Below are 21,553 nucleotides of genomic sequence, written 5' to 3'. Positions count from 1 at the left end.
TTTATAGAAGGTCAGCACTAATGTTACCCTGCTGATGAAGTTAATTGTTTCATATGGAAGCCCTTAGGACTTGCTTAGCTTGGAGCTACTGAGTGGCTGCTGCTGGCTGGAGAAGAGGTGTCTAGGGAGGACTGTAGGCCTTTGATGTCTTCAGTGTGTGAGATCAGACTGTATTGAACATTCCAGGAAATGCCCTCAGAGATGCTTCTTCAGCTCAGGTTGGAAAATGCATGGGCAGCTGCATTAACCTGTGGTTCAGCATCAGAGATATGTTTTCAACATTATATGCTGTCCAGCATAATCTGACTAATACTATAAATAAATAAATAAATAAATAAATAAATAAATAAATAAATAGCAACTGAATGCTTGTCTTATATGAGGATCTAAGTCCAATTTCTGGAACCCAAATTTAGAAAACCAGGTGTGGCTGGGCAGTGGTGGCGCATGCCTTTAATCCCACCACTTGGGAGGCAGAGGCAGGCAGATTTCGGAGTTCGAGGCCAGCCTGGTCTACAGAGTGAGTTCCAGGACAGCCGGGACTACACAGAGAAACCCTGTCTCGAAAAACCAAAACCAAAAAACAAACAAACAAACAAACAAACAAAACACAGGTGTGGTGACAGGTGACATATACTTGTAATCTCAGAGACAGGTCAACTTTAGGGCTTGCTGGACAGTCAGCCTAGCCTTCTTGGAAAGCTCCAAGCCAGTAAAAGATTCTGCTTCAAAACCAGGTAGATTATGGGGCTGGAGAGATGACTCTGTGACAAAGAAGGCCTGTTTGACAGGGAGCACAGGAGTTAGGGTTTCAACACCAGTGTGACAAGGAGTCTTTCTAAAGCAAATGCCTGCAAACCCAGCTCTGAGGGGACCGGAGATGTGAGGTCCTACACTGAGGCTGGCTGGTTTCTGGCCTAGCTAAGATATGAACCCAGGTTAGAGATAGACTCTGACTCAGAGGTCCTTCTGGTCTTTTCTTTAGACATGTGCACCTGCACACACATGTACATAGACGGATTCTCTGTCTCTGTCTTTCTCTCTCTCTCTCATACACACATATATATACACACACAAATTAACTAACTAAACTTTTTTTTTAAAGGTAGCTGGGTCCTGAGGAATGACCCTTGAAGAAGTTGGCCCCTGACTTCTACACGTTTGCACATGCATGTGCACAAACACACAACACACAACACACACAGAGAGAAAGAGAGAGAGAGAGAGAGAGAGAGAGAGAGAGAGAGAGAGAATAAGTCAATGTTGATCAAAACATGTACTTGAAACATGGCGCCTATGCTTAGCCACAAACACCCTCCCATTTCGAGGCCAGCTAGGAGTCCCACTGAGATCTGCATAGGACCAATGGATTGCCATGAAAGTAGGTTTTGCTCTCCCAAGTGTGGCCCAGACACTTTGCTGACAGGACTATTGCTTTACCTGTTCTATAAATAGATGGTGTAAGGAGATAATATGTTTGATTAGTCAGGAATGCTAAACAGTGGGTTAAATATAGCAGCAGTTCCCAGGGACAGCCAGTAAGAGGTGCTGTGGTGGAACCACCCGTGACTGCACGTGCTTGCCAGGGATAGCATGAAGGAACCTGGTGGCTTGGGCCCCTGAGTGTTTGTCTCCAACAGTTTCTGGAAGTGTGGGCAGGTTGTCTTCATGGTCTTTTATAAGAACTAGAAATTGACGGTTAGCCCTGGTTCCTAGGAATCTCCAATTGGTCCACTTCCTGGCTCTGAGAATCTTGGTTTTGAATCAGTTTATGATGTATCTGTGAGCAATCCACCATGTTGCTTGATTCTGTCTATTATAAGAGGTGTCTTTGTGCTTGCTCCCTTGAAATTAGTGGTTTTTATTCTTTTATTCTTTATTTTTAGCTTGATGTTTCATTAGTCCTTCAAGCAGTTTCTGAACTAGGTAGAGGCATTAGACCTGCCACAGTGATTTTACATAAAACAAAAAGACACATTCTTTTTTTTTGTTTTGTTTTTTGAGACAGGGTTTCTCTGTATAGCCCTGGCTGTCCTGGAACTCACTCTGTAGACCAAGTTGGCTTTGAACTCAGAAATCCACCTGCCTCTGCCTCACAAGTGCTGGGATTAAAGGCGTGCACCACCACTGCCCGGTGAAAAAGACACACTCTTAACTACAGGGAGAAACCTGTTAACTCTGGACTGCACTGTGAACAATATGCAGACTCAGTGAGTGGACCCACTGAGTGGATCAAGGGCTCTCCCTGAGGACTGAGAATTGCAAAGCCAGAGTCCACGAAAAACTTCTAAAGACAGCCATGTTTCTCAATGGAAGAGACACAGTTCAAAGACTCCAACCCCACATGAGATCCAGAGTTAATTCCAAGTCTAGGACACCCCCCCCCCCCCATTTTACTGATTGCAAACAACCCCATCCTCTTCACAGTAGCTTTGGAAATTTTTTTTAACTTGATCAGCATCATGAAGACCCATCTTGTACAGCTGCTGTGACAAACATGGAGGAAGATAAGTTCATTTCTCTCCAGCTGCCAACCTCCCCATCCTGCCCCCTCCTATTCAAGGGGAATCTGTGTACTTAAGGGTACTAATGGTGTAGACAGAACACTTGCCTAGCATGCAGGAAGTCCTGAGTTCCACCCCAGCAGCTCCCCTTAAACACACAAACACCCCACAGAGACATTCACAAATACACATAAATAAAAATGAAACAAATCTTTTAAAGCAACAACAACTAAAACCCCACAAAACACAACACAAGCAACCAACCAAAGAAGAACAGCGGTGTTGATCAATGATGGTAGGTAGTTGCACCCACTGAGAACTTTACTAGGCCAACACCTCTTTTCTTGGGCAATTCTAATCTCTCGGAACTTGTTTTTCTAACTAACTAACTAACTAACTAACTAACTAACTAACTTAGTGGTTGTTTCTCTGTACGGTTTTGAAAGTGCTTTATCATTTGGAGAAAAAAAATGATTTCAAAAGCTGTTTGCTACTGTAATATATATTACAATAACATATCACCATATATTATTGTATACATAATATACAGTAATATGTATTTATATATACATATTCCCACTTGCCTCCTTACATGCAGGGTGAGACCTCTGGCCTCAGAACATCTCTGCCCTTGGGACTGTGGTTTGGCCAGTGGGGAGACTCAGACCGAATACATGTTTTATTTCTGAAGCTCACACTGAAATGCCCCTGTGCACACAGTGCACACAGTCAGTGCACACAGTCAGTCCTAGCACTTCAAAGCAGTGGGAAATGCATTCTTGTAGAAATGACAACATTCACTGTAACTGTCCTCAGGTCATGTGGGTCGGGCTGTGTTCTTTAGAATATTCAGCCTACGGGCAAAATACAAGTATGTTTTCACAAAGCCGCAGATGTAACCAGATTGTTAGAGGAATGTTTCATATGTTTATGGGATATAGTTTTTGGGATGCTGGGCTTCAGTAGATACACACACACACACACACACACACACACACACACACACACACACACAATTAAACTGAGCTCTTTGATCATCTCAGTCTCTGGAGTGAAAAATTCTAAAATCAAGATGGCTGGAGACAGGCTCTTTCCCTAAGAATTTTTCAAGGAGAGAGTGGCTGTGGGGGCTTAACCTATGACCTCTCCGCCAACACACAGCGTGTGTGTGTGTGTGTGTGTGTGTGTGTGTGTGTGTAGGGTTGTTAGAGGAAACAGCTGCTACAAGCTGTGGGCCTTCACATTCTGCCTCAGGGAAGGCAGCTGTGTTCTGAGTTCTGCCTGCCTCCTGTCTTTACCAACCCGTCTTGTCTTCCTTAGTAATTCCCAAACAGTCCTAGCCCCAATCTAGGTGTATTTTTAATAACACTCAGGTAGCCCAGGCTGGTCTTGAACTCTTTATGTAGACAATGATGACCTCTTTTCTCTACCTCCCAAGTGCTAAGATTACAGGCGTGTGCTACCATGCACGGTCTATGCAGTTCTGGGCACCGAACTCAGGACTTCATGTTTTCCCAGCAAGCACTCCATTAACTGAACTGCGTCTCCAGCAAGGTTTAAAGCTTATACCCAGGGTCCCCAAGCAGCCTGTCTTCATGCTGATGTATACGGTTAGCACACTGCAGTAGAAGTTTGGAGCTTTTTTTGGTTGTTGTTCGTGGTGGTTTGTTTCCCTATGTCGTGGAATTTAAACAAAGAGGGAGAAACAGAGGGCGAACAGTAAAGTCTAACCACTCAACTGCTCAGCCTGTGGCTTCTGACTATATAGACTCACCAAGGTCACCTTGGCTGCTGCTTCACAGTAGATATCTGTTCTCAGCTGACTTTCCCAAGTTGAACTCTGACTGAGGCAGTGAGACCAGACTTAACCATCCTGAAGTATTCTCTTTAAATGTTTAAGATGAGAGTTGGGGAGTGTGTCTCTGTGTAGCCCAGGGTGGCCTGGAATTTATAACCCTTCTGCCTCAACCTTTCAAATGCTGAGAATATGGGAATGGGCCGCTAGGGAGGGTTTATTTCTCATTTTTATCCAAGTTAGATAACACACACACACACAACAGCTAATTGTTGAACAAGGTGAATTATTTTTTAAAACAAAAACTCTTTCCTAGTGGCAATCACTTATAATTTTTACAAATCTCCACATCTCTTTTAGATTTTAACTTTTTCTTATTAGAGCAAACTTTAAAATATATTAATTGCACGTCAGTATAATTGGTTATCTTTGTTAACTCACTATAGAAGACCCTCACAAACATGGCCAGAGGCGTGTCTCCTAGGTGGTTCTAAATCCATCAAGTTGGCAGTCCAGATTGGCCATCTCAGGGTATGTGATGTCATGGTTTTTTAGGAGCCCCAGAGGAGCCTCTTCCTTTAAGTGATTATCTGGGGAGGAGGGTGTGGGCAGGTAGTCACCAGGGAAGGAAGGCATGAACCCAGCCTGGTAGCTTGTCCCTGCATCCATGGCAACACTCTAGGATCGGAGTACTTGGTACCAGAGATCCACATTCTCAGAAGAGAAAACTGTGTCCAATGCCTCATTTAACAGAAGCCAGGATGCACCAGGGAGTGTCAGCCCAGGCTCTCAGATGCCCTATTGGACCCTCGGGCAATCATAGTACCTTTGCTGGCAAGCCTGTGTCTTTCTCTGAGGCTTCCTGTGCTCTCAGGTCCATGGACCCCAGGAAGCTGGCACCCACTCTCCTTTCTCTACTCAGCATTACCCATCAGCCTGTCCAGAAAATGTCAGAGCTGGCATTGCTCAGTCTGTTTTAAGCCACTAGAACCCCCCCAGTGCTCCCTATTCACTACCAGGCATCACTGTTCAACATCCTGGCACGGAATGGTCTGATGCTAACTTACAAATCTCCAAGCCTTCGAATGGGACCACAGGGTAATTTGTCAATATATAATTTAATCACTGGGGGGGAAAATGAAGCTTGTGCTTGGTGTGATTTCCACACATCTGAGGGGCGGGGGAGGGTGGTGACGAAAAGTTCTGAAGATGAGAGTGACTGTTTTAATTTCACCTGGGGCCGTAAATCAATTCTCATGCATTATTCAGCCGCACCAGCATCGCCCTGGTGGCACTCTGACACATGCAGTGTCAGAACGGCTTGAAATCTGTCCTCATTAGGAAGGCAAAGACGCCTTTTCGCAGGCATAAGCAAGTGAGCCCCCAGAGTCCTCTCTCACCACCTCACATCCTATGAACAGGAAAGCGGGGGGGTCGGCTCGGCAGATCCGGCCTCCGTCTGATGTTAGTGGCTATGTTCATCGTGCAACTGCTACTGTCACCTCCTATGAAGAGTAAGCCCCGCATGGGAGGTGACAACTGGCACACACTATTGAAATAATTTCATTTTGACACAAGGTTTCCCTGCGAGCAGCGGCAGGGATGCAAACGCTCTGGGATACAGTTGTCTGGGGAGAAAGGGAGTGGTGCCTGGGATGGCAGAGAGATTCAGCAGTGATGTTAGGAAGGCTGCAGGCAGATGACTGCTTGGCATGACCGGCAGCCCATGGATGCCACTGGAGAGCTATGGATGAGGCTGTACTTAAAATTCTTCTCTCAGACATTATGAAATTTCTCTCTTTCTCTTTCTTTCTCTCTTTCTTTTTCTCTCTTTTTCTTTATTTTTCATTCCTCTCCCCCCTCTGCCTGCCTGCCTGCCTGCCTTCCTTCTTTCCTTCCTTCCTTCCTTCCTTCCTTCCTTCCTTCCTTCCTTCCTTCCTTCCTCTCTTCCTCCTCCTTCCTTCCCTCCCTCCCTCCCTCCCTCTCCCCTTCCTCCCTCCCTCCCCCCTCCCTCCCTCTCCCCTTCCTCCCTCCCTCTCCCCTTCCTCCCTCCCTCTCTCCTTCCTCCCTCCCTCTCCCCTTCCTCCCTCCCTCTCCCCTTCCTCCCTCCCTCCTTCCTTCCTTTTTTCCCTCCATTCTTTCTTAAACTCAATTGTGTGTTTTTTCCAGCTTGGACTTTATAGATGACAGATAGTGTTACAATGTTAAATGTTGGTCATGTTTGACAAGGGACATATGGAAGTATATGAGCGGATGAGAGTCATGAAGAAGATGCAATCAGATGTCCTTACCCTATGTTGATGGGAAGAATCTTGGGTGAGTGGGATGGTGAGAGAGGGTGACCTTCCTATTAGCTAGCAAGTTGGAAGAGGCACAGTTTTATGGAGACATCCTGATGGCCAGGATCTCACTCTGCGATTGGACCGGCTTTCTGAGAGCCTGTTGTAGCTCGCAATGGAGGCAGCGCAGCCAGGCCTCCACCTCTGCTCTTTTCTCTCTAACCTTTGCTCCTGGTCTCCTAAGTAAGCGGGCAGCATTAGATCCTGTGAGGGTACATCTTGATTGCCAGATGGGTTGTGTCTGGAATTGACCTTTGGGAAGGTGCATCTGTGAGGGAATTTCCAGGAAGGGTTAACTGAGACAAAGGACCCTGTCTCAGAATGGTCTCGCCCTGGCCTCCACTTGTTGGCTTGTTGCTGTTATATGAATCTGTCCCGTTGTTCCTCCTGCCTCCATCCCCTCTCGCCATCCCCTCCTGCCATCAGAACCTGGCTTCTTTAGCTTTCCACTGTAGACTGGAGACCAGCAGCATTTCAGGAGGCCTCCAGGCGCCTCTTCAGCACCAGACACGCAGCTCCTGGGTTCTCAACTTTACAAAGGTGGAGATGGTCACCGTTGGATTGGCCATGGCCAATCAATCGCGTGCACTCGCGCACACGTGTGTGTGTGTGTGTATGTGTGTGTGTGTGTGTGTGTGTGCGTGCGCGTGCACTCAATCATTACCCTTCCTCTAGAGAGCCCCAAAACAGATCCTCTCAGCTGCCCTCCTATTTGTTAGCTCCTTGAAGTAACAATTTCTCCACTGGGAACCTAAATTGGGAAAAATGCTTTAACCACAAGCAACAGCATAGCTGTAATTACAAAAAACAAAAGCAAAACCAAAACAAAAACCCCACCTTTTTTTTTTTTGGAAAGAGCGGAGACCAGTAGAACAAGCATCATCAGGACCACATGGGAAAGTGCTGAAGCTTGCAGCGACATTCGTGAGCCTCAGAAACATGATGAAAGAATTCAGATGGAGACATGTGTACTGAATGACCAACTGTATAAAATCCAAGGACAGGAAAAAATGAATATATGTGCGTAAAGCAATTGTGGGGGATTGAGATGAGGGTATGAGGGAACTTGCTGGGTGTTTGGGGGAGAGGACTTTCTGGTGTTTTGGTTGGTTTATTTATGTTTTACTACTGACACAATAAGATCCAGTCTCTAATATCTATATTAAAATGTTTTATTATATCTTAATATTTTGAGTGCAGGGTGAGGGCATGTGTGCCACAGTGAGATCGTGGAGATCAGAGGTTAGCTCACATGAGTCAGGTCTCTCCTTCTCTCATGGGGCCCTGGATGGAGTTCAGAGAGAGAGGCTCTGGCTTGGCAGCAAGCCTCAGTTACTCTCTAAGCCAGCTTGGCAGCCCTGCAATATTTGTATTAACTGAGCATTGATTATATCTCAATAAGAAAACATACAGGATGACGCCTATGGACAATCCCAGCACACACAGTCACAGAGACGGAAGCCGAAAGACCTCTACACTTGGGAGGCAGAGACAGGCGGACCTCAGTGAGTTCAAAGCCAACCTGGTCTACAGAGCAGGTTCCAGGACAGTCAGGGCTACACAGACAAACCCTGTCTCAGAAAAACAAAACAAAACAGAAAAATCCAAAACCACAACAAAACCATCTGAAGATGACAAGGATGTCAATGTCACCTTTAAAGGAGGTGATCTTTTCAGACAGGAAGGAAGGGACTGTGTAGGGCTATGCCGACACACTGAGCTTCCAGGCAGAGGGATGAGGCTATGCAAAGACCTGGGGACCAGGAGGTCGGCATGGCTGCAGCAGGGGGACCAGGTCCATACTCTAGCATTGGCTGCCTTTGAGTCTTAAAATAAGACCTGTAGCCTTTCTTCCCAACCTTCCCGTCTGGGCTGAGAGAATTGGAAGGGGTGGGTAGCCTTTGTTAGATTGTGAGGGAGACTGAGCAGATTGAACTAAGAATACAGCTCTGTGCCATTGGGTTAAGATTATACACACACACACACACACAGCCCCAAGCCTGGTTCCTTCCTGCAGTATGAAGGGGCTGATCTATAACCCTGGGTCCAGCCCCTTGCTATGTGCGGCCAAGAACTGCCCCACCCTTCAACACACATACACTTCAGGAGGGAAGCTGTCTCCTCTGGTGTGGTCAAATCTGGAACTCAGATAGTATTCCTGGTTCGTTCAGTTAGGTGATGGGACTAATCTCTGCATAGACCAGAATGTAGGTGTAAAGCTATGGATGTACATGTTTGCATGCATGTTTGTGTGTGGTGTGCACCTGTGTGTGTGTGTGTGTGTGTGTGTGTGTGTGTGTGAGAGAGAGAGAGAGAGAGAGAGAGAGAGAGAGAGAGAGAGAGAGAGAGAGGACAGGGTCTCTCACTGAATCTGCAGCTCACCTGTTAGGCTAGGCTGATGGGCCAGTGAGAACCCGGAACCCACCTGTCTCCCCCTCCTCAGCACTGGGATTCCAAATGCACACACCACAGTGCCTAGCTTTTTCACGTGGGTTCTGGGGGTGAAAACCAGGGCCTCAGGCTTTGCAAGGTGAAGACATTGTAGACTGAGCTTCCACCCAGCCAAAACATGCTGTAGGCCACTGGAATCTGCCAGGTTCTTGGATTCCTCTACCAGATGTTTGTCCTTTCAAGTAAAAGTGATGTTTTTCACGCTTTGGGACCAATGAAGTTGGAAAATTAAAGTCTGCCAAGTATTAACTCTTCACAAAGACACGACACTCACAGACTGATCAACAGCCCCCGGAACATGTGAACTGAAAGGCAAGAGGCATTTGAGAGCAGATGAGGTAGCTTCTAAGATGTCCCTCATCAAGGGTCAGGCACTGTCCTAGCTTGATTTCTGTCTCAGAGATAAAACACTATGACCAAAAGCAACTTAGGGGAGAAGAGGGTCTCCAGGTCACACTTCTAGGTCACATCACATCCATCACTGAGGGAAGTTAAGGGAGAAACTCAAGCAGGAACCATGGGAGAAGGCTCTCTCTCTCTCTCTCTCTCTCTCTCTCTCTCTCTCTCTCTCTCTCTTCCTCTCTTCTTCCCTCCCTCTTTTCCTCCCTCCACTTCCTTCCTCTCCTCTCCCTCTAGAGACAGACAGACAGACAGACAGACAGACAGACAGACAGACACACACACACACACACACACACACACACACACACACACACACACACACACACTAATCTGATCGGTTTCTCAGTTGAGGCTCCCTCTTTCCTGGCAACTCTAGGTTGTATCAAGTTGACAATAAAAATGAATCAGCACAGAAGCTAGAGAAATTCCAGACCTGGATTCAGTCCCCTAGTACCCATGTTGTGGCTTACAACCATCTATAACTCCAGTTCTGGAGAATTCAGTTCCCTCTCTAGTCTCTAAAGGCTCTCCGCATACATGGTACACAGATCCACATACAGAGAAAATACCTATACACATAGAACAAAGCAAATCAAACATTTTAGGGTGCCTTACCAACAATGGTACTCAGGTGTTCATTTGTCTGGAGACAAATGCAAGATCAAGGGACCAAAAGCTTTGGTGTCTTGTGAGGGTCAGCTTCCTGGTTCAGTGATGGCTGACTGTTCCGTGTCCTGGTGTGGACAAGTATCAAGGTGACAGTTCTGTGTGGCTGAGTGCTTGAAAACATCTATAAAGTTGAAAATATTTTAGGTCAGTGTATGTAGTTTTGGTGTATGCATATGTGGGTTTGTATGTGTTCATGTGTGCAGGTGTACATGTGTGTGTGTGTGTGTGTGTGTGTGTGTGTGTGTGTGTAGAGGCTAGAGATCTCAGGAGCCATCTAAGGTCTCTCACCGGTCTGGGCCTTTGGCTAGTGTGGTCTGGTTGGCCAGTGAGCCCCAGGGGATCCCTGGAGACCGGAGGGTGGCGGATCATGTCTCCACCTTCCCAGCACTGAGACTACCGCACATCTGGCCTTTTAAATGTTGGTTCTGGAGATTAAGCTCAGACCCTCATACTTGAGAGGTTAACACCTCAGCAGCTGAGCCATCTCCCCAGCCCCACCCCTATGCTTGAGATTCACAGAGAAACTGACTATGTGCAGAGGGTGTCGGTTCCTCCATCAAGTTCCCCCCATACTATCTCACAGTCCCACTGTGTGCAGCCCATGATGGGGTCATGACACTTTAGACAAAGCTAATGGACTCAGTTTTGATCTAGTTTTCTCATTGATGCTTTTTATTCCTGAACCTACTCTCAGCCCTGAATGCCATACTATATTTAATTATCTCACCTCCCAAGTGTTCAGCTGGTGACCGGTTCTCACGCCTCTAGAGACCTTGACACATGTGAGAAACGAAGGTCAGGCGTTTTGTAAACCGAAACTTGGTTTGGACTTGTTTGATAGTCTTCCCATTAAATAGAGGTCATGGATTATCTGGGGGCGAGTCACAATAGAGGTACAGTCCCGTCCCCTCACAGGACACGTGGTATCGGCACAGCTTATGGTGGTGATGTTAACTTTGATGACTTGGATAGGTGGTGTTTAGTTACCATTTCCCCAGTTCTTTAACTTAATGTAATAAAATGTAATTTTATTACATTTTAATTTTCATGTGTGTGTGTGTGTGTGTGTGTGTGTGTGTGTGTGCTCCAGTACGCATGCATGTACACTTGCCACGGCATGGGTGGAGGGGCAAGGACAGCTCGGGGTAGGTGGTTCCCAGTTCCCTCCTTTCACCACATGGTCCCAGGGATTGAGTTCACAGCAGCAGGCCTAGCACTGAATATCATCACCCACTGAGCAATCTCAGCTGCCTCAGTTTCCCTTTTCCTATGTTATATCTGCTAGTTTTGAGGCTCTGGGTTCAAGGAGAGCTGGTGACCTGGGGCTGATTGACCTTCCTGCATGGAAAGTGGACAAGAGTTTGTGAGCACATGCTGTCAGAGCTGCCCCTGCCATTGGTGGGTGCTTGGGAGCGATGCTCTAACGTTGTACAGAAACCACAAGTCCAGAGAGGCGATTTTCTAAATGATTTAGTTTAGTTTTAGGCCTGGCAAACCAAGCTGTCTCCTTTGTCCCTGCGTCTGTCACTGGGATAGCAAATTTATTAATAAAATGCTTTAGGAAGATCCTATTTCTCCGTGGATATCTGCTACCGTGTTGAATTTCTGCTGGCAGGTGCGTTTTAATTTGGGAGAACCTGGAGGCTGTGTCTCAGGGGAGCAGCACGTGGCAGCTCGTGGGAGCACAAAAGAGATCTCAAGGGGCCCGATGTCAGGAGACAGCAATGAAGACGCCAGCTTCACACCAGTGACTCACCCATTTGCTTGCAGACATTAATACAGCACCTACAGGCAGTGTTAACATCACGTCAACAGTGGACTATTTTTAGGCACTGTTTTTTCTCACCTTGAAGACTATCTTTGAAATCTCAATTGTGTGAATGAAAAAAAAAACCCATAGGATTTTAAGTATCTCTGGCCATAAATGATCCTGTGGCTAATCCGGTTGTTTCTGGGAGAAAGGATTCTTGGTCAGTGATGTGGCCCTAAAATTCTCAATTGGCTGCTTTGTGAATTATTGGTAGAATACTAACTACTTAGACATCATTCTTGGCATTATGGCCAACCCTGTTGACAATCAATGATTGCTGTGTGTTTTAGCAGAACGGTAAGAAGGGAAGGGATACATAATGGCTTTGTAAATATTAGTCTGGCTGCTTTTAATAATCTTTTCTTAACTCCAATATACACAGGTGAACACCTGCAGTATACTGCCATCTGGTGGCAGCTTGCCTGACTGGCTACCTGCACCTTGCACAAAGCTGGTGGTTGTGACAAGGGGTCTTGAGATGATTGTTCTATGAAGAGATCATGTGTTAAAATCTGGACTGCTCTCTTCTAGGATGACTTCCTGTTCAGCGTCTCCATTTTAAGTGGGATCCTTTGCAGCATCCTCGCTGTGCTAAAGTTTATGCTGGGCAAGGTCCTGACAAGCAGGGCTCTCATCACTGATGGTGAGTGGTACAGGCATACATTGTCTGAGGGTGAGCTTGGAGACGGGAAAGGTCCTGCCAGGATGCTGTTAAATGCTGAGGTCATGAACTCAACAACGAGGGGACCCATTCATCCCCATCCCTATTCCCCAAACTGCTTACTTCATGATACCTGGAGCTGGTGTCTACCACCCTGAGTTAAATGACATAAAAATAGAGCAGAAATGGCTGGGTTCCTTTTGGTTTCCTGTGACAAGTTCTTACATGTAGCTCAGGCTGACCCTGCACTTCCTTCTCTCCTGTCTTAGACTCCTGTGTATTGGGATTGCAGGTGTGGGCCACCATACCTGGCTTTTTATTTTATTAAGGAAAGAGATAGAACTAGGAATGCAATCCAGTTTATAGAGTGCTTGCCTAGCATGTACAAGGCTTGGGGGTTGAGCCTCAGTAGGGCATCATCCTGGTGTAGTGCTGCACACCTGTCATCCCAGCACTAGAGAGGTGGAGGCAGGAGGACCATGAGTTATTCTTGGCTTCGGAGTAACTTCAAGGCCGGTACAGGCTACACGAGACCCTGCCTCAAACGCCAAACAAAACATCAGTCAGATGGATTGGATGTTGAAACGGAGTCTTTCTTTGAGGGACAAAGCTGTTGCCAGATTCTTAAATCAGATGAACAGAGACTCTGGTGGGACCTTGGTGTCTCTAAGCTATGGGTTCTGTGCCTCCCTCACCCAGGTTTTACCATCTGGTACCTGGGGCAGGTGTCCCAGTGTAGTCAAAACCGCCTTCTGCTCTCCCCACCTCCACTGTGAGGAAGCCTGAAGCCTGCCTGTGAAGTCCACAGTCCCCCAGACCAGCCTGTGATCATGAAGACTACGGCTATGATAAAAATATCCAGAAAAAAAGCTGACTTGGGGGAGAGAGAGTTCATTTGGCTTATACTTCCAGCGTCATCTCAGGGAAGTCAAGGCAGGGATTTGAAGTAGTTCGTCACCACACACGCATAGTCACAGGCAGAGAGAATGAACACATGTGTGCTCACTAGAGGTCAGCTACCTTTCCTTACACTCTACAGCCGAGTGTCCGAATCCAGGGAATGATGCGGCTCCCTTTCAGGCGCTCTTCCCACGAGAATTAAGTCAATAGGAACAATTCTCCACAAACCCACAGGACTACCTGATCCAGACCATCCCTCTTTGAGACTCCCTTGCCCATTGATGCTAGATTGTGTCACGCTGACAAGGACCGTCACAGAGCATGACCTCATCTCCCTGGACTATGTGCTTCATGCTGGTGGGAGTGGTTTGCCCAACCTCAGAGCTATTCGATTCTCAGATCTGTGTTTGGACTTCACTGAACCTCTGGGCCGCCATTACGGTGCTGAGTATCTCAGTGTGTTACATGAGTCCTTTCCCTGATAATGGGATGTCTGGTGAGATACCCAGAAAATTCCAGGCTCATGGCTAAGAAGGGAGAGAGAGAGAAGCCTTAAGCACTTGATTATACTGAGAATCTTGCTTCTCTGCTGGTGAGGAGCTTTAAGCCCAGTGGTTCTTAACCTGTGGGTCACTACCTCACAGAGGTCACACATCAGTTATCTTGCATATAAAATATTTATATTATGGTTCATAACAGTAGTAAAATTACAGTTATGAAGTAGCAGCAAAAATAATTTTATGGTTGGGGTTAGGGGTCACCACGACAGAAGAAGCTCTGTTAAAAGGTTGTAGCATTAGGAAGGTTTTAGCCAGATGCCTGGGGGAGGAACTTCTCTCTCTTCCTGTCCCACAGAAAATTTTCCTGCATTTCTGTTTTGCTTTATTTAGATGCATGCCCTGCAGCTGTTCCTCTGGCTGAGGCTGAGTCAAGAACCTTTGCTCCCCAAAGAGACAGGAAGTAATGTTCTAGAAAGCTCTTATACTGTAGGCTCAACAGCCCCTTACCTGGTCCCATGGGTTGATGCTTGATGCATTCTGGACTGGAGCCCTGTGGGAGCTGGGTCCCCCTGGTTCAGCCACTCAGGTCGTGTGTGTGTGTGTGTGTGTGTGTGTGTGTGTGTAGGGTAGGTGTCTTTACAATCAAGAAGTTCTTAAGGAAAGAACAGCAGCTGGTGGATGGTGGGGCCATGGAGCAATGACAGGCATCTTCATGATGCTTAGTCGGTCTTGGCCCAGTTGGTTTATTTCTCTAGATATTCAGCAAATATGTAAGCATGCCTTCAGGATAGGGCCAGGAATGTAACTCTGTCGGTAGAGTGCTTGCCTAAATGAGTGAAGATCTGGGAACCTAGAAAATTGGGCGCAGTGGTGCACACCTAGAATCCCAGCACTCTGGAAGAGTGCAGAAAAACAAGTTCAAGGTCATCCTGGGTGAGTATGAGGACAGCCTGGGCTACAAGGGTAAAGTGAAGTAGCCCGGAGCAACAAGTGACTAGTAAAAGGAAGACAGAAGAATGTGAGAAGTAGCCCTGGAGGAGTTTCAAGTAAAGGCTGACAGACTGGGAACCTTCTGGTAGGGCTCTCATTTCCACCCAACTTAAAAACCACCCAGAATCTTTACGAGAAACCTTGTCAGAATGTTCTACATGGGTTTAATGACATGAACTACACAGATTTCAATATAGTCCTTAGAGTCAGGCCAGCGGTATCTCCAGCCAACACAACTTCAGACATTCTATGCTGTGAAACCAACTGCAGGATTTATTCCTTAGAGTAGCCCTGAGGTTAGAAGGGAGGGCACAGCCTGCATCTGTAAGTGACTGCTACAGACTGGTGTGTGTGTAGTAGGGATCCAGCACCTTCAGGACCCGAGTTTTATCCACTGAATCCAACTGGAGAAAAAAAAAAAAAAAAACCTAGACACAGCAGTGATGCAGCCCTGTGATTCCAGTCCAGGCAGGGTAGACTAGTCTCAGACCAGCCAGCCTCTCTGTTTCTCTCCCTCCGTCTCTTTCTGTGTCTGTCTGATGTGCCTGCAGACAGACAGACAGACAGACACACACACACACACACACACACACACACACACACACACACACACACCACACTGAGGGAAGTAGCAGAGAAGACTGAAGTTAGTCTCTAGTCCCTGCATTTGTGAAAGAGAAGCCATCAGGAGCCAGGCAAAGGCAAGGTCACCTCTTGGAAGGGTTAGGCTAAGGAGGTGAGTGGCCAAGGCACAGGGCTGTCCGTGGTGCTGACCGGCTGAGGGCTGGTTCAGTGGAAGTATGTCGACATCTAGTGGCTAAATGGGGGAAACTCCTGCTCCTCACTTTTTCAGAGCCAGGCAGTGAGGTGAGACCAGCTAAGGAACAGCCAAGGTCATGCCTCACACCCCTTCTGTCTCCTCCCACCTTCTGTGATAATTCATTAGTTACTCCAGTGATATCAGTACCCTGTTCTGGGACATGGGAAATGGCAAGAAAAGGAACAATGCTTCTGCCCCCAGCTTAGGTTTCTAGTAGAAGAGAGATGGTAAAATAAAAGTAACAGAAATATCTGCCAGAGAGAAAAGACTGTGGAGAGAAACATGGCTGTGAGGATGAGGATGCAGGCAGGTCAGAGAGCAGGCATGTGGGTGCTGCGTCTTCTACTGGGGTGTGTGTAGGGGGAAGCAGCATGCACAGAAGGCCCGGACAAGGGGGGCTTCCTGTAGGTTTAAGGGATTTTCTGTTTCTGCCTTCCCTCTTGCTATAGGGATGCCAAGACCACAGACTCACAGGCCCATGCCAACATGTGTGGTTTGGCATTGATGCTGAGGATGCAGACCATCTGAGCTGTGTCCCCTAGCCCATAGAAATAAATCTTTAAATTGATTTATTCAGAGAACTTGCAGTCTGAGAAGACAGTAGGTGCACGACCTCTCTCTGGAAATGGAAATCTGCCTTTCATCTCAGCTCTAGCAGGAAGGCAGTACAGGCAGAGAAGCAAAGGCAAGCCGGGTCATTCCATTTGGTCTTTCCCTTGGGCTCTGGTTTTCCTTCATCTTTGTTGCTCTCTGTGTGGGAGGGGAATTCCCCAACACTAAAGATACTGAACCTCAAATTCCTCCCGAGCCAGCTGTTTGAATGGCATCTAGATTGAGAGTTAAGTCAGAATGAACAAATCAATAGCAGTGTGCCTGCACGTGTGTGTGTGTGCATGCATGCACATTTCTTCCACAGAATTGTCTGTGGAATTGTACTTGTCTGTGGTCTGCTGACCTCACAGTATAGACTATGAAATGCCTGCCTCAGATCACTGTATGATCCTCTTCTTGTTTTGCAGGATTCAACTCCCTTGTTGGGGGAGTGATGGGCTTCTCCATCCTTCTCAGTGCAGAAGTATTCAAACACAATGCGGCAGTCTGGTACCTGGATGGCAGCATCGGTGTCCTGATCGGTCTCACCATCTTTGCCTACGGGGTCAAGTATGACTCTGTTTTTATCTTGGGTCACCCAAGGTGCAGGGATGCTCTGAAAAACCCTCTTTCCTTTCACCCTGTCTCCAGTCAGGAAATGAAAGCAGGCTCTCACATCTCATTCCTTTATGTCCCAGGGGCAGGAGTGCTACATTTGCTTTTCTTGGGGAGATGTGAGCAAACATGTCTTCACCCCAGTAGGGCACTAAAGGTGGAGCATAGTAACGAGCCCACCCATGTCCAGCATGGTGCATGGTATTGGGCTTCTTTAAAGGAGGATAGGTGGAGGGAGAAATGAAGTTGGCTTTCTATTGCTTTGATAGATAGCAGGACCCAAAGCAACTTGGGGAGGAAAGGGTTTATTTAACCTTGCAAGTCCAGTGTCGCAGTTCACCAGTGAGGGCAATCAGGGCAGGAACTCAAAGCAGGAACCTGGAGGCAGGAACTGAAGCAGGGACCATGGAGGGGTGCTGCTTACTGGCTTGCTCCTCATGGCTTGCTCAGCCTGCTTTCTTATACGTCCCCAAACCACCTTCCAAGGATGGATGGCATGCCTACAGTGGGCTGGGTCATCCCACATTAATCATTAATCTAGAAAGTACCCCCCCACACACACACACATACACACAACACGTACCCACAGGTGAATCTGTGGAGACGTTTTCTCAACTTACTTTCCCTCTTCTCAGACAACCCTAGCTTGTGTTGAGTTGACAAAACAAAACATCCAACCAACTAAGGGGCTACACATAGCCTCCTCATCCAAACGTCTCACCCTGCTGGAGATGACTTCCTCATGCTGTATCTATGGAATAGTTGGCTGTTAGTCTTCCACACTCTACGTACTCTAGAATCTCCCCAGACCATGGGACCTGCTGGGGCAAAGTTAGCTGCAGCTGGTCAAGAGGTGCAGGTAGGGTGGCATGTGGCTGCCATCTCAGGGGAGAGTCTGATGGTCCATCCCTACCCCATCCTCCTCAGAGAGTATGCCAACAGACCAGCTCTGGAGGGACGCCCATTGGTCACTGGAGCTGTTATGATCAGAGGACATGTTGCATAGTACTGACCTTCTCTGAGAGAGAGGAAAAGTCTGTGAATGAGGCACAGACTTCCACATGGAATGGCCTCCTAGACGATAAACTGGGCCTCTGGGAGGTGACCTAAGGCTTTTACACTGCAGACACTCATCCACTTCTTCCTTCTTCTTTTTATCCAGTAAATAGTCCCTTTCCTTCCTCTGTACTGTGGGCTCAAAGTTGTTGTTCCTCCTCCTTCCCTTCCCCTCCCCTTTCTCCTCCTCCTCCTCCTCCTCCTTGTCTTCTTCTTCCTCCTCCTCCTCCTCCTCCTCCTCCTCCTCCTCCTCCTCCTCCTCCTCCTCCTCCTCCTCCTCCTCCTCCTCCTCCTCCTCCTCCTCCTCCTCCTCTTCTTCTTCTTCTTCTTCTTCTTCTTCTTCTTCTTCTTCTTCTTCTTCTTCTTCTTCTTCCTCAGACAGGATGTCAAGTAGCCCAGGCTGGCCTCAAACTCACTATGTAGCCAAGACTGACCTTGAACCTCTGATCCTCCTGCCTTCATCTGCAGAAGGCTATAATGAGGGTCTTCATGATGGCCAGGTGAGTGTCATCTGAGCATCCTTCTTGTCACCTAATGCCTATGTGTTCTGCTGGGAATCAGAGGAGGCCCAGGCTGAGGCAGCACTAGGCTTTACAAAGGGACCACTCCTGGGGCCTGTGAGATGGCTCAGTGGGTAATGGGGTGCTTGTGGCCAAACCTGATGACCCGGGGCTAATCCTCAGGACCCATATGGTTGAAGGTAGGAGAGAACTGACCTCCATAGTTGTCCTGTGGCATGTTGTAAAAACATACACACGTGAAAACACACACACTAAATAAATACATACATAAATAAATAAATAAATAAATAAATAAATAAATAAATAAATGTGAAATGGCCCCACTCCATGCAAAGGGTCATCCTGTAGTGAGGGCAAAGCCATCTTGGCATGACATTTACTTTTACTGAAGAAATAGCACACTGACAGTCCCTGGATATGGCCCCTAGGCTGAATTTGTCCTTGAGAGCATCATTCCTGTCGAGGTACTGTGCTTTTAAAAGTTAAGTTCTTCCTGGCTTCCACTAGGGTATTGTCCTCAAACTCAGAGACAGTTACAAGCATTGGCAAGGACTGTGAGCCTCAGGTATGTTTGCTGGGAATGCACACAGTGGTGATGCTTTGGAAAAGAACTTAGCAGTTTCTCAATGTTAAGCATGCAGTTACTATTTGACCCAGAGATTTCTCTCTATGGTATGAAACTCTAAAAAAACAAAACAAAACAAAACACAACAACCAAAACTTCTGCATGAATCCTCACAGAACAGCTCTGTTCATATGTACACATGAGAAGAGCCCCCTCACCATTGGCTGATAAAGAAATAGATGTGGTATATTCATTCAGTGGGCTATTATTCAGCCATCCAAATGAATGAAGTGTCGCATACCTTACAATGTGGGTGGATTTCTAATATGCCAAATGGATATGTTCTTATGCAAAAGGCTATATGCATTTTTATATGAAATTCCCAGGATACACTCAGAGTCACAAAGTAGACCATTGGTTGTCTGAAAAAAAGATGTGAAAGAAAAATGGGAGTGTCTATTAGTGTGCATAGGGGATGATAAAAATATTCTGGAATTAAGACAGTGTGGATGACCACACAGATTAATGTACATAGAGGAAGCCATTGAGATATCTGCTTCTTAAAGGGATAGCAGTGTGGTGTGTGAGCAAAAGAAGTCACAGCTAGAACTTGGGGGGTAGGGGGAAGCACAGTTATTTGAGTTTGATCCCTGTAACCCACATTTAAAAAAAGAAAGAATAAGCCAGGGTAGTGATGCACACATATAATTCCAGGGCTGGAGAGGCAGGGACAGGAAGCCCCTAGGCCATGCTGGCCAGCCAGTTTGGGTATGTCATTTGGTATGGCCAGCCAGCCTAGCCTATTTGGCGAGTTTCTGGTGTAAGCAAGAGACCCTGTCTCAGAAAAATCAAGGTAGACAACACCCAAGGAAAGATGGGCACAGTTATCTGGTTTCCTCAGGGCCCCCCACACATACATACATGTGCACCCACCCACCTGCATCTGCAAACACAAGAAAGTACACATGAACACACATGCACAAACAGCTCAGTTTTCCCAAGCTATCCTGGTACTGAGGTGAGCCTTTTTCTCTCTGTTTCTGCAGGCTCCTCATCGACATGGTGCCCAGAGTGAGACAGACGCGCCATTATGAAATGTTTGAGTGAAGGCACAGGAAGGGCAGCAGCGACTGCCCCCCTCCCCTTCCTGTGAAGAGCGTCACTTGACAAGAGGTTTCCACGCAGGCAGATGGTGCCAACGTTCAACTGCTCATCCAGTTTCATTTTGGGAAGTTTTCATTCATAGCGTCTGTCATCATGGGATGAGGTCTGCCCGGAGGCTGGACCTGCCCTACACCCTCACCCAGTCGCCCACCATCAAACACGTTAGGATGATGTTGCCCGTGGGAGGGGCCGACATGCGTCCCTCTCTTGAGCCGGAAGTGACACTTTCTATTTCTTGGAGTCAAACAATTCTTGGAAGTGGGCTAGGGTCTCTGCTTGACAGGAAGCCACCTGCGGTGCTCACTGTCAGCCAAAACCAGATAGAAAGTGGCCGGGTCACCTCCTCCTGACACATGTGGCCGAGCCATCTCTAGATTCACTCTCATCTCCTAGCAGATGTGGTCAGTAAAGCACTTCCTAACTTCTACCAACCCGTTTCATACACTTTTACTAATCCCAACACTAAACAGATTTGTTCAGAAGGAGACCATTCTATTTTTTAAAGTGTTTAGTGACATGAGCTTTGCATGGACAAGCTACGTAAGCACACAGCCCTTTCTTTCGCGTTCAGAACCTGCACATCCATAAAAACCCAGGACCCATTTTTGAGAGATGTGAAATTCTATCCATTTATTTGTAATAAATAATTATAATCATCACCTGAATCTGCATATCTCTATATGCTGGTCACAGTACCTCAGTCTGTGAGACGTGGGTCACTCCTTCAGAAGGAACAAGATGTCCTCAGCGTATGTGGCACTAACTATAAGTGCTGTACACACATTCCCCATTCCACCATGTTCTGTAGCTCTCGCAGTACTGCCCACATGAACAGCCATGTCAGGCCAAAAGACCTTTGCCATTTGTACAGTATGGGGAGGTTGTATTTGAGAGCCGCTAGTGTGTGTCCAACATGTATATATACATTGTGGGCAGGCTCTTTCTCTCTCCCTCTTTCTCTCTCCCCCCTTCTCTGTGTACTCTTTCCTCTGTGTGTTCACATGTGGAGCTTGCCTATCTATCATCTATCTATCTATCTATCTATCTATCTATCTATCTATCTATCATCTATCTATCAATCTATCTACCTACCTATCATCTATCTATCATCTATCTATCTATCTATCTATCTATCTATCTATCTATCTATCTATCATCTATCAATCTATCTACCTACCTATCATCTATCTATCTATCTAT

The 21,553-nt window shown here is 46.8% G+C and overlaps 1 protein-coding gene across 1 annotated transcript in view; it reads left to right on the top strand.

Annotated features, from left to right (window-relative positions):
• Tmem163 (transmembrane protein 163) overlaps nucleotides 1–21,012 on the top strand; it is a 174,685-nt gene extending 153,673 nt beyond the window's left edge. The window contains exons 6-8 of the mRNA XM_034513277.2: nucleotides 12,502–12,613; nucleotides 16,861–17,002; nucleotides 20,236–21,012. Of these exons, the coding sequence (XP_034369168.1) occupies nucleotides 12,502–12,613; nucleotides 16,861–17,002; nucleotides 20,236–20,296 (315 nt within the window). The 3' untranslated portion in view covers nucleotides 20,297–21,012. The remainder of the gene's footprint in view (nucleotides 1–12,501; nucleotides 12,614–16,860; nucleotides 17,003–20,235) is intronic.
• Nucleotides 21,013–21,553: the final 541 nt, after the last annotated feature.

Source organism: Arvicanthis niloticus, chromosome 10, assembly GCF_011762505.2.
Source record: "Arvicanthis niloticus isolate mArvNil1 chromosome 10, mArvNil1.pat.X, whole genome shotgun sequence".
Classification (NCBI taxonomy): Eukaryota; Metazoa; Chordata; class Mammalia; order Rodentia; family Muridae; genus Arvicanthis; species Arvicanthis niloticus.
This window is presented reverse-complemented; position numbering and strand designations above follow the sequence as displayed.